The sequence below is a fragment of the Lissotriton helveticus genome, chromosome 2_1 (genome assembly GCF_964261635.1).
Source record: "Lissotriton helveticus chromosome 2_1, aLisHel1.1, whole genome shotgun sequence".
NCBI classification, from domain to species: Eukaryota; Metazoa; Chordata; class Amphibia; order Caudata; family Salamandridae; genus Lissotriton; species Lissotriton helveticus.
Genome location: NC_136059.1, coordinates 2,078,598,037 through 2,078,613,202, shown reverse-complemented (window position 1 = coordinate 2,078,613,202; position 15,166 = coordinate 2,078,598,037). Strand labels below are relative to the sequence as shown.

Genomic DNA, 15,166 nt, shown 5'->3' with positions numbered 1-15,166 from the left:
GTATCCGGGACTGCCTTGGGGCTGTTTTTAAATGGTTCCAGCTGAACAGCCTCAAGTTCAACTCAGACAAGTCTGAGGTACTCTTCTTCGGATGTTCATCGGATCCGGACTGGCAGGCATGGTGGCCTATTAATATGTTCCCCCCGTCCTGTTCGTCCCAGCTCGCTAAGAACCTGGGGGTCAAGATGGACAAGGGTCTGACGTTGAGATCCCAGGTCCTTGGTTTAACGGGAACATGTTTTGGCCTCCTCAAAATGCTCCGGAAGTTTTTGCCTCTTCTCTCAGTGGAGCATAGGAAGATGACAGTGCAGGCCCTGATTGGCTCAAGACTGGATTACTCTAACGTCCTCTATTTGGGCATGTCAGAATATCTATTGCAGCGGCTGCAAGTTGTTCAGAACGCGGCCGCGAGGGCCATTTATGGCCTAAATAGGCGAGCCAGTGCTGCTGGCCTGTTGCAGTCGCTTCATTGGCTGCCTATCCGGAAGCGGATTGCCTTTAAGGCTCTGACCTTGGCCTATAAAGCCCTGCATGCTGTGGGAGCAAAGTATCTCCAAAGGAGACTTGCCTTTTACCATCCGGCTCGCTCTCTAAGATCAGAATCTCTGTTTCTTGCGGTGGTCCCGCGAGTAAAGAGAGCCCGTATTGGAGGCCGCTCCTTTGGGCTGCTGGCGCCACAGCTGTGGAACACTCTGCCGTTGATGTTACGCGGTGCTACTAATTTGCTTGCCTTTAGGAAGGGCCTTAAAACCTGGCTCTTTGCCCTTTAGGTCATCACTTTTTTGTCCTGTTTCTTTTAATCTGTTTTTACATCAGAGTTGTGTTATTCTGCTATAGGTCTCAATAAAAGCGCCGGGACACTCTTTTTGAGTAGCCGTGCGCTATATAAAACCAAATATAGCATAACATAACATAACGTATGGATACACACCTATACAAGTGCACAGACAGCAAACCCTGGGCTATGATGCCAGCAGAAATTCCTATACAAAAGAAAAGCGTCACCATCCCTTTCCCCTTGCTGTGCACATCTTCCCACTCCCACGCCATGACCAGGCAGCTAGAAGTGGTGATTTGTCATTCTGAGGGGTGTGAATGTTATAAGAATGTGTGTGCCCGGCTGAGACAGCTTCCCGGCACACCACACACACACAGCCGCACCCGAGTACTTCACACAGGTCTTTAAAAGACCATTTACTTGGCAATGAGGCTTTGTTGCGTTTTCACCCCTACTTAGATCCCCTGCATCTCCACTCTGCACATGGCTTTGGCTGGATGAATTAGCCCCCCCCTCCCGAAATTTGAGGGAGAGGAGTTGACGTGAGGTTTAAAAGAGGGGTGAACAAGGGATTGAAAACACTGAGTGGTGACCGTGATGGGGCAGACATTTAATGCAGTTTCCTTTACAAATAGGTTTATTGTACAAATCTAATTTGACATACTCGCAGACAGCAAATGCTGCTGCCTTTCCATGGTGTCTGAAAGTTTTTTTCAGGAAGTTGGGTCGACGAGCTGATCGGGTTATTTTTTTCCTTCATGTGGTGGTGATGAGTGGGTTGCAGGGCGCCTGCACTTGTCGCCTCTGTCATTGGTAGCCCCCTCCATCTGAATGCCAAGGATCACCGCCCCCCCCCAACCACCGGACCCTGGAGGGGTCGCTGTGATGCCTCGAGTGACCAAATGGCATGGATGCAAATTCAGGAGAGTGAGTGTAAAAATTCAGGACAAAAATTCAAGACAGGAGGTCAAAATTCAGGACAAAAGGTAAGGTTTAAAGACACATCAGAGAAGGTTGCGCAATAGTATATCAATAAGTAAATAGACAACCACTAAAGTACAAGTGAAAATAAGTTTATATTAGGTTGAGACAATTGTGCACTTCATGGTTTGTCAGTATACGTGCAGCTTTAAGCAAATGTGCAGGTCTTTTTATGGTAACAAAACTGCCCCTACCTTTCCAGCTCCAAGAGAAAATGCCTGATGCCCGTTCCGGCCAGTCTGGCCTTGATACCACCCTCCAATGGCGCCCCTCATCTTCACATAGACCCTCTCTCATGTGTATTTAATTTCTTGTATAGTGCTACTCATCCCAAATATGTGGGGCAGAGTTTTGGAGTGTGTTACAACACACACATATTATATAGAGACAATCACTCATATAAATGAGAAAGTCAATATATAGGAAATGTTGCTTAAGATAATGGGGCTTACAATGTGTAATCATACTTTCATCCATCATTCAGTCTTTCACGATTCATTCTGTCCTTCCATATGTGTGCCGATCCATGTCCATATTCATCCATTTACAAACCTATCCATCACGTTTCCTTCCATCCATCTGTACACTCATCCATCCACTCTTCCACACATCCATCCATTAACTCATCCATTCAGCCATTCACCTGTTCAGTCATCCATTTACACATCCCCCTTCCTCTTTCAATTCCCCTTTCACTTAGCCATCCATCCTGTCATCCACCTACCCATCCATCTACTCATCCACTCATGAATCCACCCATTGAACCTATCATTCATCTATCCTTTCTCTCATCCATGCACCCTTTCTCTCATCCATCCACCCTTTCACTCCTTCACTCATCTATCCATCCTTTTGTCCATCTACCCGGCCTTTCACTCACTCATCCAGCCTTACATCCACCCTTTCATCCACCCTTTCACTCATCCGTCCATCCATTCACCCTTTCACTTATCAATTCATTAATCCACCCTTTCACTTGTCAATTCATCAATCCATCCATCATTTCACTCATCCATCCACCCATTCACTCGCCCGTCATCCACCCTTTCACTCATCCATCCATCCATCATTTCACTCATCTATCCAGCCATCCAGCCATCCACTCATCCCTTAACTTACTTACTCACTCACCTTTTCACATTAATTATGAGACCCATCCAGGACTCCACCCTCGCTGTAGTTCCTAAAGTAAGGGGTGGGGTGGAGCAGGGTTCACTATGCCCCTGCACATAGGCAATCTGAAAAAGTGGAAGGCATGAGTCATGCATGATGCGCAGGGCCTTGACGTGGGGCGACTGTGACATGGTGTTGTTTCCAGAGCTTTAAGTGGGATGAGAAAACTAGGGGGTCTCTTCAAAAGGGTGTTTGATGTAACAAAATGCATGCCTTAAAACACATAAGCTAAAATTATGTGCTTAATATAATGTGCCGCCTGACTGGTATTTTTGTTGCTCCTGTCATTGCATCCAGATATATTATACAAGTAACGTTACACCTACAACAAGCCAGAACTATTGGCTTTGTCAATGGTTGTTAGTTGAATAAAATAAAAAAGCAGCAATCATGGTTGCTGTACTAAAACTATAATCCTTTCCTTTCAACTTCTTTCACCTCCTTCCTTTGGCTAAGTGGATTCTCACCTAGCAGCAGCATGGGCGTTTTTGCACTTTCATGTGACTGAATGCCCTGCCCTGGACAGAGGCTGGATGAGGCCACCACATGCTGTGCCAGCCCAGACTGACCCATTGTCATTCTGTATGGGGCAATCAGCCCCACACAGAATGATAATGGGCGGGGTGGGGCTGCTCTTGTGCTCAGAGGAGTGCGAGGCGCCCCATCAGGGAGCTGAGGCCTTTTGTAGGGGAACAGCTCTGTTCCCTGCAATGCTTAAAAGCCCCAGCGTCAGGCCTCACTCCTGGATGCATTGGTACAGATGGGCGTCCGCAGGGGGAGGCAAGGAGAGGCGCTCCAGGGGGGGGCAAGCGCCCCTCCTTGCCCCCCCCTGCGGACGCCCATGGACGCCGTGTAAGGCAGTTAAGGGAAAAACTTACTTCTGTTACGTATCCTTGTCGGTATGCAGTCCTGCGGTTTCGCCGTGTTCCGATTGTGGACACGTCACCCCGGAAGCGGAAGTGGTTAAATATCCACTCCCGTAGATCGTTTCTTAGCCCGGATCTAAACGACTATGGGCCAGATGCATCAAAGGGTTTTGCCTATTCTGTGTCTATGGGAAAATGCGTTCATGCATATGTCCCTAGAACACCTACCTATTCCTCAATACGCCGATCATGTAAATGGAATAGCTCAGCAGGATACATCTAGCGGCAGTAAATCTGCATTGCAAGGTATCAAAAGGATCATTTTTGCCCAAAAAAGCACTATGGAAAAATATTCACAGGGTAAAAACCCCATAATCATAAGTTATCGATGTGTAAAAAAAAGGGGGAGACCCAGCATCAAGTAGTGATGCCGCGCTGTTCTAGAATTGCTTGGGCTAGTGTAACAGATGCTAAACACTGGTAATATCATAATGAAGTGACAGATTCTTATCCGTCCAGTGAAAAAGTTGGATGAGATCTCCCAGTCAAATCTCTGTTCGGCAATAAAATAAAGAAGCACCGCATGATGGCCAGTAAAGCCATGTTGCTATGAATTCGAAATGTCAATAAAGTTATATGTTGGAATGATACAGTATTAAGGTGAAGTAATGATGAAGAAAAAGGTAGAACAAAAAGCAAAAAAGCAGAGAGTGAAAAGAGGGATGGGCGGTCGCAGGCATCTGTGTGGCAGTTACAAGCGTTACTCATGCACAAAAGAAATCAGTTATGCATAGATGTGCTAAGATGCAAGGTGGATAGCCAGAGATCTGATTGAATTTACATTCTTGGGGTAGACACAAATATTACAACGTACAAATCTTAAAACCTAACAAGTGTGCTCCTCAGAGATGTGGAGACGTTTCTTTACAATTGCAAATTTAGTTGAACAAAAGGGTAAAGTTATATACAAGGCAAAGGGTAGACATGTCATAAAAGTACATTGGCCCTCCAGTACGTCACCGTGAACACTACTCGTGTTTCGTTTTTAACGACCCCCCACCATTTCATCTTCTCCACAGCATTTTTCATATGAGCCACATCTGGCTCATTGAAGAGGAAACCTTTCGAGCAACACTAAGCATTTAGGACCTTTAGAACTCATACTTTCGATCCCCGTTTCCGATGAGATTGCTTTTTCTTGTTTCACCATTCTCCGCTACACTTGCTTGCAGTATAGTTTAGAAAACTATGGAAAATCACACACCCACACCCTACAAAGGAGACTTAATTGGTTCTCCTTTCCTCGCTTCTATATCCCTTCTGCAGATATTTGTCGCACCCAACTGGCTTACCATCCCTTGAGTCTTGGGCCTGCCGGGTCGGAAATATCACCGGCGGAGCGGTGAGCTTCTTTTTACTTCAACTCTTCCCTAAACCACCCTAGCTCTAACTTGTCTCTTTCTTACTCTTTTTCCACCTCTTCCTCTCCTCTCTCTTCTACAGACCTCCCAAGTGACGTATACTCCTATACAGGTATGTCCGTTCTAGAACTCGACCTTTCTTCCGGTATCATCCCCCATAGTTTACACAGAGCACTAGCATGTTTTTAACAGCATTTTACACCTCCCCCACTACCTCAGAACATGACTCGTGTGTCGCCGTCAGTCTTTCTTTTCTTGTTCCATCATATGTCTCCCTTGGTGGAATAACCACGCCACCACCCGAGGCCCTCTTCCCTCTCGCACACAACCTTTCTTCGCACAACTTTCACAATATACATTCCCCGGGCACAGTGAATATTTCACAGTGAATGGTTCTTCTTCGGTTAAGGGTTCTCAACCATCGACAGTCTCCAGATGAGACTTATACTATGAGCAACATGTATATACTTTCTATTATATATTCCATCGTTGTCCCTTGTATCTTTCCCAGCCCTGAAGATTCGCAGGAAGATTGTCCCACATGCGACAAAACACGTGTCGGTTGGATTGCTTGAGAAAATATTAAAACGTTTCACAAACTCCTACAAGAAACCCTTTTGTTTTTCTGTTGTCTTTGTTTTGGAATGTACATGTGTCCACACTGATACACCTTTCTACACTATATTTGTGTGTGCATGGGTATCTAGCTATAATTTTGTAGTGTGTTGGTTGTTTCCATCACACAATTGGGGGGTTATAGGGCTTTTCCCCTCACCCTTTTGCACCTCATCCTGACCTCTCATGTTCTAAACCATTTGCGTCCACATTCAGCAGAGCGCCCTTTCCTTTCCCTGACTCGAAAAACCCTTTTGAGAGTACATTCCCTTTTGACAAATATTAGTGCCCACTGCAATGACTTCCTGTTGCAACAGTACAACAAACAAAAGGTCATCTGACAGCTTTGCTTGTAAGTGACGAGTCTTAAGAGTCTCACACCAGGCCACAAATATGTCCCAGGGGCGGGCTGAAACGGATTTCATGGAAAGGTGTCTGGTGGCAAGGATGACATCCACTACCTTAGACAGTAGATCAAATGTAGTCTGTTGCGACTTCTCATGCTTAATAAATGTACGTGTATATGGACAGATTAAGGGAGGACCGTGACCAGTTGCTGTAACAGAAAATCTCTGCAAAGAGGAAGTCTGATCGGAGGACAAATGCTCATGCCCAGAAGTTTTGGGTACCTCACTCTCCTGGTCCAATTCGGAGCCACATGTATGATTTGGGGGCGTCATTCTTCATCTTTTTCAGAATTCAGGGCAGGAGAGGCAGAGAAGGAAGATGTACTTGTTATAACTGTACGGTTTACAAGTCCAGACGTACTGGACACATCACACCCCATGAAAAAATGAGCAGGCACGGACTACAGAGACACTCCACCACTCCCTCCCAACAGGACTGGAACAGGGTCCCTACCCACGTGTGCCCCGCCTGTCTTCAGTACTGTCGCTATCAATGGGAGCACTGTTGGACTCCGGGTCGAGAAGTGTACTACATAGATCTCTCCAATCAGACAGGTCATCAATCACCTTGTCATCTCGCTGCTGAGCTTTATATGAGCTTCCTCTGCCAGGGACCACTCCCGGATATCTCTGTACCAGTGCGCTAGCTTGTGCACCACTATCCCATCCAAGTAATGGCAACCCTACGTCTAGCCAAAACCAACACTAATTGTAATAATGTATAATGCATCTTCCCATCTTTTTCCGCTTGTTTAATACTGACCAGTAGGCAGCACTTGGGGGATAGGTCCATATGTAGGTGAGTGGTTCTAGTGATATCTGTGATAACCTGTTGCCAAAAATCTTGCACCGGGCCACATTGCTAACCCAAATGCACGAAGTCTGCACAGCTGGAGCCACAACGGGGATAGTCATCTGTGCAGGTAGGGGTCATATGTTGTAAGTTCTTGGAGGTAAGGTAAGTTCTATTAAGGAAGTTGTAATGTATTAGCTTTAAGCAGGCATTACTCGAGAAAGAATGTGCCTCACCTGCGCCCAGTCCCCTTCCCCAAGGGGATTTGGCTGGTTTTGGCCAATGCAGATTTATGGTTCTATCCAGTATTGCTTTTTGTTACTTTATGGTTTTAAATATCCAGTTATTTATGTGTGTTTTCAGGATCTGTAGCTCAAATGCCCCAGCCGGCATTATCCTTGGTGATTTCTTTTCTGAAAGGAAATGGGTATGGAGTAGTGATCAGTTCATGAGATTACTGCTCTGACATAAACAAGTAGTGGGACGACGGCTCACTCATCCCATATCAGGTTGGTGCGGGCGACTTATTGCTTTTGGACGCGTTTTTCGGACCGCAACTTATCATGGTTGTGAACCGAACTATCACCTGAATATCGGTTTACTGACTTTCGATAAACCGAACATACTTTTAAAAAGGGACGTACACGCTTATAGCCCGCTCTTTTCCGATTGAGAATTGGTTTACTTTAGTCACATCATCGAACATGGATGGATGGTGCAGTTTACCGATACATCTAATCAGCATACTGTTGCCACGTACTGCAACACTAAACTCATCTGTCAAAATTGAATGGTGTTCCATCACTCAGTGACTGCAGTGTGCTCCTCAACACTGGTCTACTAATCAGACATTCCGCCATCTTACTTATGCCTTGATGAAGTCTCAGTGTGAGACGAAACACGTGTTGGCGAATTACGTGCTTATGAATTTGAATAAAGAATATATTGAAGAAAATTATTTTGGACTCTAATTGAATTCATCGTGAGAGCTGTGGACCCCCTTCCACTTACTGTGACTCTTGATTTATCCTTGTAATCCATTGTCTAATGACAGCCTCAAATTGTTTTGTGCTGGGGGCAACATACCAGAGCCCAAAATTGATATATATACACTTATTTGGAGTGCTGTAATCAGAATTTCTTTCAAAAGTAGACTTGGCATGCACATTCTGTGTCTGCCTGTAGCACCTTTGGGGTAGTAGGTGCCTTGAATTTCTTTAGCACCCAAGAGATATTAATTGTTTTGAGTGTTTCTATGTGTTTCATGTACTTTTCGTATATATATATATATATGTATACTTTAAAGAACGGTGCGGACGTTTCCTTCGGGAACACTACTATCCCAAAACCCTGTTGATATCAGGAACTCTTAGCGGAAGGGTACCTATTTATTTATTTTTTAAACTTATATGGCGCAAACAGCTACCCAAAAAGGGTTTTCCGGCGCCTAAGAACACAACATCAAGGATGTAATAATATAGCAGAGGTCGTTCAAGGTTACTGATCGAACAACCAGGTCTTTATCTCTTTACGGAACCTAGAGAGACTACCCTCCTTTCGTATGTGAAGTGGTAATGAGTTCCAGATGGTGGGACCCTGATGGGCAAAGGATCTTCCTCCCATCCTGGAAAGCTTAAATCTAGGTACACAGAACTTTCCAGCTGATTGAGACCGTATGTTTCTTGTTGGGATATAGGGATGAACTAGTGTCTGAAGGTATTTAGGAGCGGTACCTGCTTTGATTTTAAACATGTAGTTTAAGGCCTTAAATCTAATACGGTTTTCCACCCTCAACCAGTGCAGTTCACGCAAGTGGGGGGACACGCTGGTGTTTTTAGGTATATGGCAAAGGAGTCGGGCAGCTGTATTTTGTACCAGCTGCAATCTTTTTATAACTGCCTTGTTTGCCCCCAGATACAAGATGTTCCCGTAGTCAAGCCGAGATGTAATTAAGGCATTGACTACTGTTTTTTGCATGGGGATAGGCAGCATCCACAGGATCTTCTTGAGCCATTTTATGATGGTGAAGCAGAGACCCACTACTTTGCTAGCCTGTTGCTTCATGGACAGTGTATTGTCCAGAATTACTCCCAAATTTCTTGCATGAGGCACTGGTGTTGGAAGATCACCCATCTGGGCAGGCCAGTGTGATGTACTCCAGAGCTCTGGCTGTTTGCCCAGGAGGATGATCTCCGTCTTGTCTCCATTTAATTTCAACTGGTTAGTTGTCATCCAGTTGAAGATGTTTAGGAGACCATCTTTAAGAGAGGACGAAGATGATGATTGGGCTTCAGACAATGAAAAAACAATTTGTGAGTCGTCTGCATACGTCATAAAGGTGAGTCCCGCTTTTTCCACTAGATCTGCTAAGGGTCTAAGATAAAGATTGAAAACGAGCGGGCTGAGGATGGAGCCCTGTGGTACTCCATGAGGGGAGTTGAAATGTCCAGAGCATGCAGCGGCAGATGCTATTTGGTATGTACGTTGGCTCAGGAATGATCGAATCCATTGCAGGGCAATTCCACAGATTCCATTTTTTTCAAGCGTGGTGAGTAGCCTTTTATGCGACACAGTGTCAAAGGCTGCGCTTAGGTCGAGTAGAATAAGCGCAACCGTATGACCGTCGTCAAGGAGTTTCCTGATGGTTTCAGAGACTCCCAATAGGGCAGTCTCTGTGGAGAACCCTGCTCGGAATCCTGACTGGGTAGGGTGGAGAAGGGCGTTTTCATCTGAAAAAAGAGTAAGGGCTGAGTGTACATGTCTTTCCAGACATTTGGAAAAAGCTGGGAGGAGTGAGATGGGCCTATAGTTGGCCAATTGTTCCGGGTCTGCTGTAGGTTTTTTCAACAGTGGGGTCACTATGGCGTGTTTCCATAGGGTAGGAACTGTGACCACTCTAGAGATGAATTTAAAGTGTCTGCAATAATTTCAAGGGCGGGCGTGTCCAATAATTTTATTATATTGATGGGAATGGGATCCTGTGGAGAGCCAGATCTAATCGACTTCATGAGGGAGATGAGTACCAATTGTAATGGGCGGCCATTTTTGTAGCGTTTGATTTATGGTCGGAGTATACTCCCATTTGTCCATTGAAGTGGTGTCACAAATGTTCTTATCTATCTCAATGATTAATTTATCGATTTTATCAGAGAAAATTGGGCTAGGTCCTGACATTGCTTCTCATTTAAGGGGCGTGATGGAGCTGTAGTCTGCGCACCCGCAAGGTCTTTGACCGTGTTAAACAAAGTTTTAGCTTTGTTTACGGCTCCCGTGATGGTTTTGGCTACATACGCGGCACGTGCTTTTTTACATGCGGTATGGTAGAGGTTTCTGGCTGCATGGTACCTAGTTTTTTTGTCAGGGTCAAAGTCTTTGCGCCATGCTCTTTCAAGAGCCTTACATCTGTTTTTTTGCTCTTTAAGTGAGTCATTAAACCATGGGGCTAGGGGGCGATGTATATTGCCCTTGGAATTGGGAGTGGGTAGACAGGACTCAGCCGCATTGGTAAGCCATAGTTGGGTGGCAGTCGCAATGCTTTCCATGGTTTGGTTCTTTTTGGGCGGGTTCGTACTGAGTTCCATGTTAAGTTTAAAGATATCTAGGGATTTCCAATTTCTCCTTAGTGAGGCCGGTAACATATTATGGTCAGTGGAAGTAATAAGTGGTTTGAGAGTAAATTTAATTAAAAAATGATCAGACCAGCACACAGGAGTGGTATCCTTCCAGATAAGTTGTGGGAGGTTCGACAGTAGTGGTTCCAGTAAATGCCCTGCCTTATGGGTAGGTCCTGAATTTAGGAGATGGATATTTAGTGCTGTAAGATCTTCTAACAGATTGGTACAAGTCGTATTTGATTTGTCTTCTAGATGAAGATATAAGTCTCCAATAATAGAGAAGTTTTTTGACGCCAAAAGAAAAGGGGTGATGTAATTGGCCAGTTCAATAGCCCATTTAGTGCCGTTTCCGGGAGGCCGGTACATAAGAATGCCAGGAAATGTGAAGTTGGGATTCAGACAGATTTTAAAAAATGCAGTTTCACACTCCGGGATTGCTAGTGGCTCGAGCGTGCATGTATATTTTTTGTTGTATGCAATAGCAATTCCACCCCCCGTTTTGCGAGTTCTGTCCATCCTAACAATCGCATAATTGGGGGGAAGGGCCGTAGCAACGTCAGGGCCAGAGCCTGCATGCAACCAGGTTTCTGTGAGAAATAATGCGCTAGGTTTATCATCCACTAATAAGTCAAAAATGTCTAACCTGTGCATGGGCAGGGAACGACAGTTTATACTGTAAAACAAACAAATTTCGTCAGTAGGAGAGGGCTGTTTGAGTAACTTACTATGCCTAGTTCTGCGAGGGGGATAAGGTTGGAAGGATGTGATAGTGCAACTGCAATGAGGGCAGATGGCTGTCCCCGTGTACGGGATGTCAAGTAGAGTACAGTTGTCATTTAGTATAGGGCGCAGAGCCTTAATCTGGTCAGGGGACAGTACCTGTATAGGCCTGGCTTTGGAGGCATAGCCTTCTGCCCCGTGCCCCGTCCTGGCCCGGACGGGCACAGACGCCCGGGGAAGTTTTTATTTCAATGAGCGCTTATAGCTACGTTATCATCTAAGTGGGGTACACTTGCTCAGGAACCGCCTACACACCACACATTACAATACCGCCAAGTGATGGGAACCATGAGGCACTTGACATGGTGGTTTGTGTCCTCCGACAACACACGGAGGCCGACCCCACCCATCCGAGGCATCACCGGGAGGGGGCCTTGGGGAGGGCATTCAAGATAGAGAGTGTAATCAGAAGTTTAAGCAAAGCCAATTATTTATGTTACACCAGGCTTATCTCACCCCAGCTCACATTAATAAGTACTTCCTCCGCACGGATGTGGCCTGACCTCGGTGCCGTCAGTTAGAAGCTGACATTCTTCACATGCTGTGGCATTGCCCGGTCCTAGAAGAATACTGGAGCAATGTGACAACCACACTGGCCGTCTGCACATCTCGCGCTGGTCTACCTAGATGGGAGGTGCACATACTACACCTACTCAGCAGGAATAAAAAACACAGGGCTGCTACCCGTTTTCTGGACTTGGGCCTAATTGCAGCAAAACGATTGATTACCAAGCAATGGAAATCACACATTAGCCTGTCGCCTATCTCTACTTAACAGGGCTAGGGCGGAGGGAGTGGTACTGCACAGGGAAGACCTGCTGGGTATCCATATGTTCCCCCCGGCGTCTCAATGGGATACTATGGTGTCGAAGTTACAGGAAATGGTCTCTAACACTGGGGAACTCCGGGAGGAAATCCAGGACTGACACCCAATGCTCGCCCTCCCCTGGTTATGGGTGTTGAGTAGTACTGACTTCCAAAGAGATAAGGCTCCTTTACATATTCCTGCTGTCACTGGACCCTGATAGGGCTTGCTCACTCGGTTACACTAAGCATTGCAGCAGGTCTCACACCACTCCCTTACCCCTCCTTGGATTCAGTTGTCCTCATTTTGTTGTACCCTATGTCAACAGTTTGGTTTACGATGCACCATGTATGAAACATTTACAAGATTTCCAGTGTTAAGATATTTTGAACACCGGTACACCATCTCTACAGGCACTGTCCTGAGGCTCCTCTTAGTCTCGGTTGAACAACTCATCTGTCTCTTTTCTCTTATGGACTGGTTCTGGATAATGTAAAATTTGGAAGTAACTATTCATGCATATATACATTGTTTTGGTTGTATGCTCAAAATATGAAAATTGTTAAGTAAAAGATTTAAACAAAAAAAAATAATAAGTAGTGGGACGAGGAAAGTTTCAGGAAGTAATGCACAGATTACTTACCAGTAATATTCATTACTACAATTGTTCTTCTTCGTGCCAGGCTTAGAAATGACAGCAACCTTGATCCTTGGTGATATGGGATTTTAGATACATCTGGCACTTTTGATTCCCTTTGTTTTCTTCATAAGAGAAGGGACCTGTAGGGAATGGAATGGTAGCAGGCCAGTTTTCAGTTTTGCTAGCTCATGTGATTTTGGTGACGAGAAGGACACACCACAATATGTAAGTCTTGGGATGAAAAGGGATAATCTGATTTTGGAGTGTGCAGCCCAATAGTGTAATTCTTTGTCTGCATGCATATCTTTTTGTAGCCTAGCTTGTCAAAGTTCTTAAAAGAGGTAAAGCCAGCAAAATGACTCTGGATGAATCTTTCTCTTTATTAAATCTCATATGCCAATTCCCATCTTTAAGGTTCTCCACCATATCCATTGACCATATCTCTTTCAAGCTGGTTAGGTCTGTAAAAACCTGCCTTGATCATGTTCATATACTCCTATGTAGTAGAGTGTTAATTACCACATATATAACCAATAATGTATTTATATATAACATTTTAATCTGAATGTAATTGTATAGTAGTGTAAAGCTTGCTTGGCATTGAATATATTTGCGAAATTTCATCGCTCAAGCAGGCCCTGAAGCCAAAAGCCTCAGGGTTGTACACTTGCACATTATGTAGGGGTTCAACCTCGCTATCGACTTGGCAAGTGAAAGTGGGATTTAGGAGAATAGTAATTGTAGTATTGTTTGACTGAATGATCTCTTCTCTTCAAGTAGCTCCAGCCCTTCTTCAGGTACACAATCCTGATATCTATTCATTAAATATGTTTTCGCAGAGAATTACAAGTTTCTGTCATAAGATTAAACTGCATTGGCTTGTATTGATAGTAAGCATTTATGTACTACCTTAGGTTGTGTGTTTTTATGTCTATGCTCAAACTTTCTGGGAAGCGCCCTGGTAATTTGGGAAGACAATTGTCTGTGATCTTTTGCTGTGCTGTCTGAATTTTGCATTAAATGGTAGTTGGACTTTAGGCTGCTTGACTTTTTGTGTTTTGTTTTTAACAGGTCCATACTTTAAGTTCAGTATGGCTTTTGTATACTGTAAATAAAAGTTTGTATTCTGTGTAGTTTGTTGTGCCAATGGGTATATTATTTTTTCCTGGACCATCACTGATAATTTGTGATTTTTTATTTTAGGGTGACACCGATGGGTATGATGGCATTGAAGGAAAGGATGAAGCTGAGTTTAGGCGTATAAAAATTGAAGCACTTAAGGTAATAGAAATAAATTGTTCGTATTTCATCGAATGTGATTTTTAATGTACTGCATCTGTTTAAACTTTGTCAATTGAGCTTTGAGAGTCCTTGCAGGGGAATTGGTTAACAGCTTTCTGTTTAGTGAACTGCTTTTGTATCTTGTTTTATTTATGCAGTCATGATACAATATATACAACAGTGTAGAGATGAATGACTTCTATTGTTGTTAAAACAAAACATTGATTGAGATATTGAAATAAAATCATGCCTACTATGCTAAATGCACTTTACAGTTTGCCTTTCCTAAACACCCATTGAGTTAGTGGGTGCAACTAATAATGTGTACGTGATATTGTGAAGAAAAATATATGTGGCTCGTAGAGGTTATCAATAAGTTCTTCTGTGCTTCCTTCAGTTGAATCCACGTCAACATAGCATTCTGTCTTAGCCTCTTAGAGGACGATGAATCGTAAGATTCATAAATGTTCTTGTACACTTATTGCTATGCAACCCTTGCAAACTTTCCATCGGTCCTTTGTTCTCTATTGTTAGAGTGTATATATTTGTTATATATTTTTATGTGTGTTTTCATTATGTAATGCAACTGTGCACCTTAACAACAGGCATCATTGCGAAGAGAAAACCTTTTTGGAAGCATTAGAACAAATGACATCCAGGACTTTTAGCAGGGCCTTTTATAATAGTAATATATCTTCTGATGGTGGTGATATGGTGCTGAAATCGGGTACTTTTCCAAAATGTTGGTGTTATAGCTACACTCCCTTTGGAGTCAGCTGGTTTCGTGGGGACAGTGATAAGCTGCAAATCAGGGTTGTGGATAACCAATGGTGGAGTAAGTTTATGTGAATTTTGTAGTTTTGGCAGAGGCAATTCCGCAGGGGTTCTCAGATACCTTTTGAGCGAGTCATGATGGGCTGTAATGTTGCTTAAGCTGTGGCGTTCTTATTATAGATTGCTAAACCTCACTCCTGGCAAGACACCAAGGAGCATACACCAAGGGTGTTGTATC

The 15,166-nt window shown here is 44.1% G+C and overlaps 1 protein-coding gene across 3 annotated transcripts in view; it reads left to right on the top strand.

Moving 5' to 3' along the window:
• Positions 1 to 15,166, top strand: part of NEK1 (NIMA related kinase 1) — a 1,042,157-nt gene that overhangs the window by 482,070 nt on the left and 544,921 nt on the right. For all 3 annotated transcript variants that reach the window (XM_078677052.1, XM_078677050.1, XM_078677051.1), the window contains one exon: positions 14,077 to 14,154. In XM_078677052.1, coding sequence (XP_078533178.1) covers positions 14,077 to 14,154 — 78 coding nt within the window. The remainder of the gene's footprint in view (positions 1 to 14,076; positions 14,155 to 15,166) is intronic.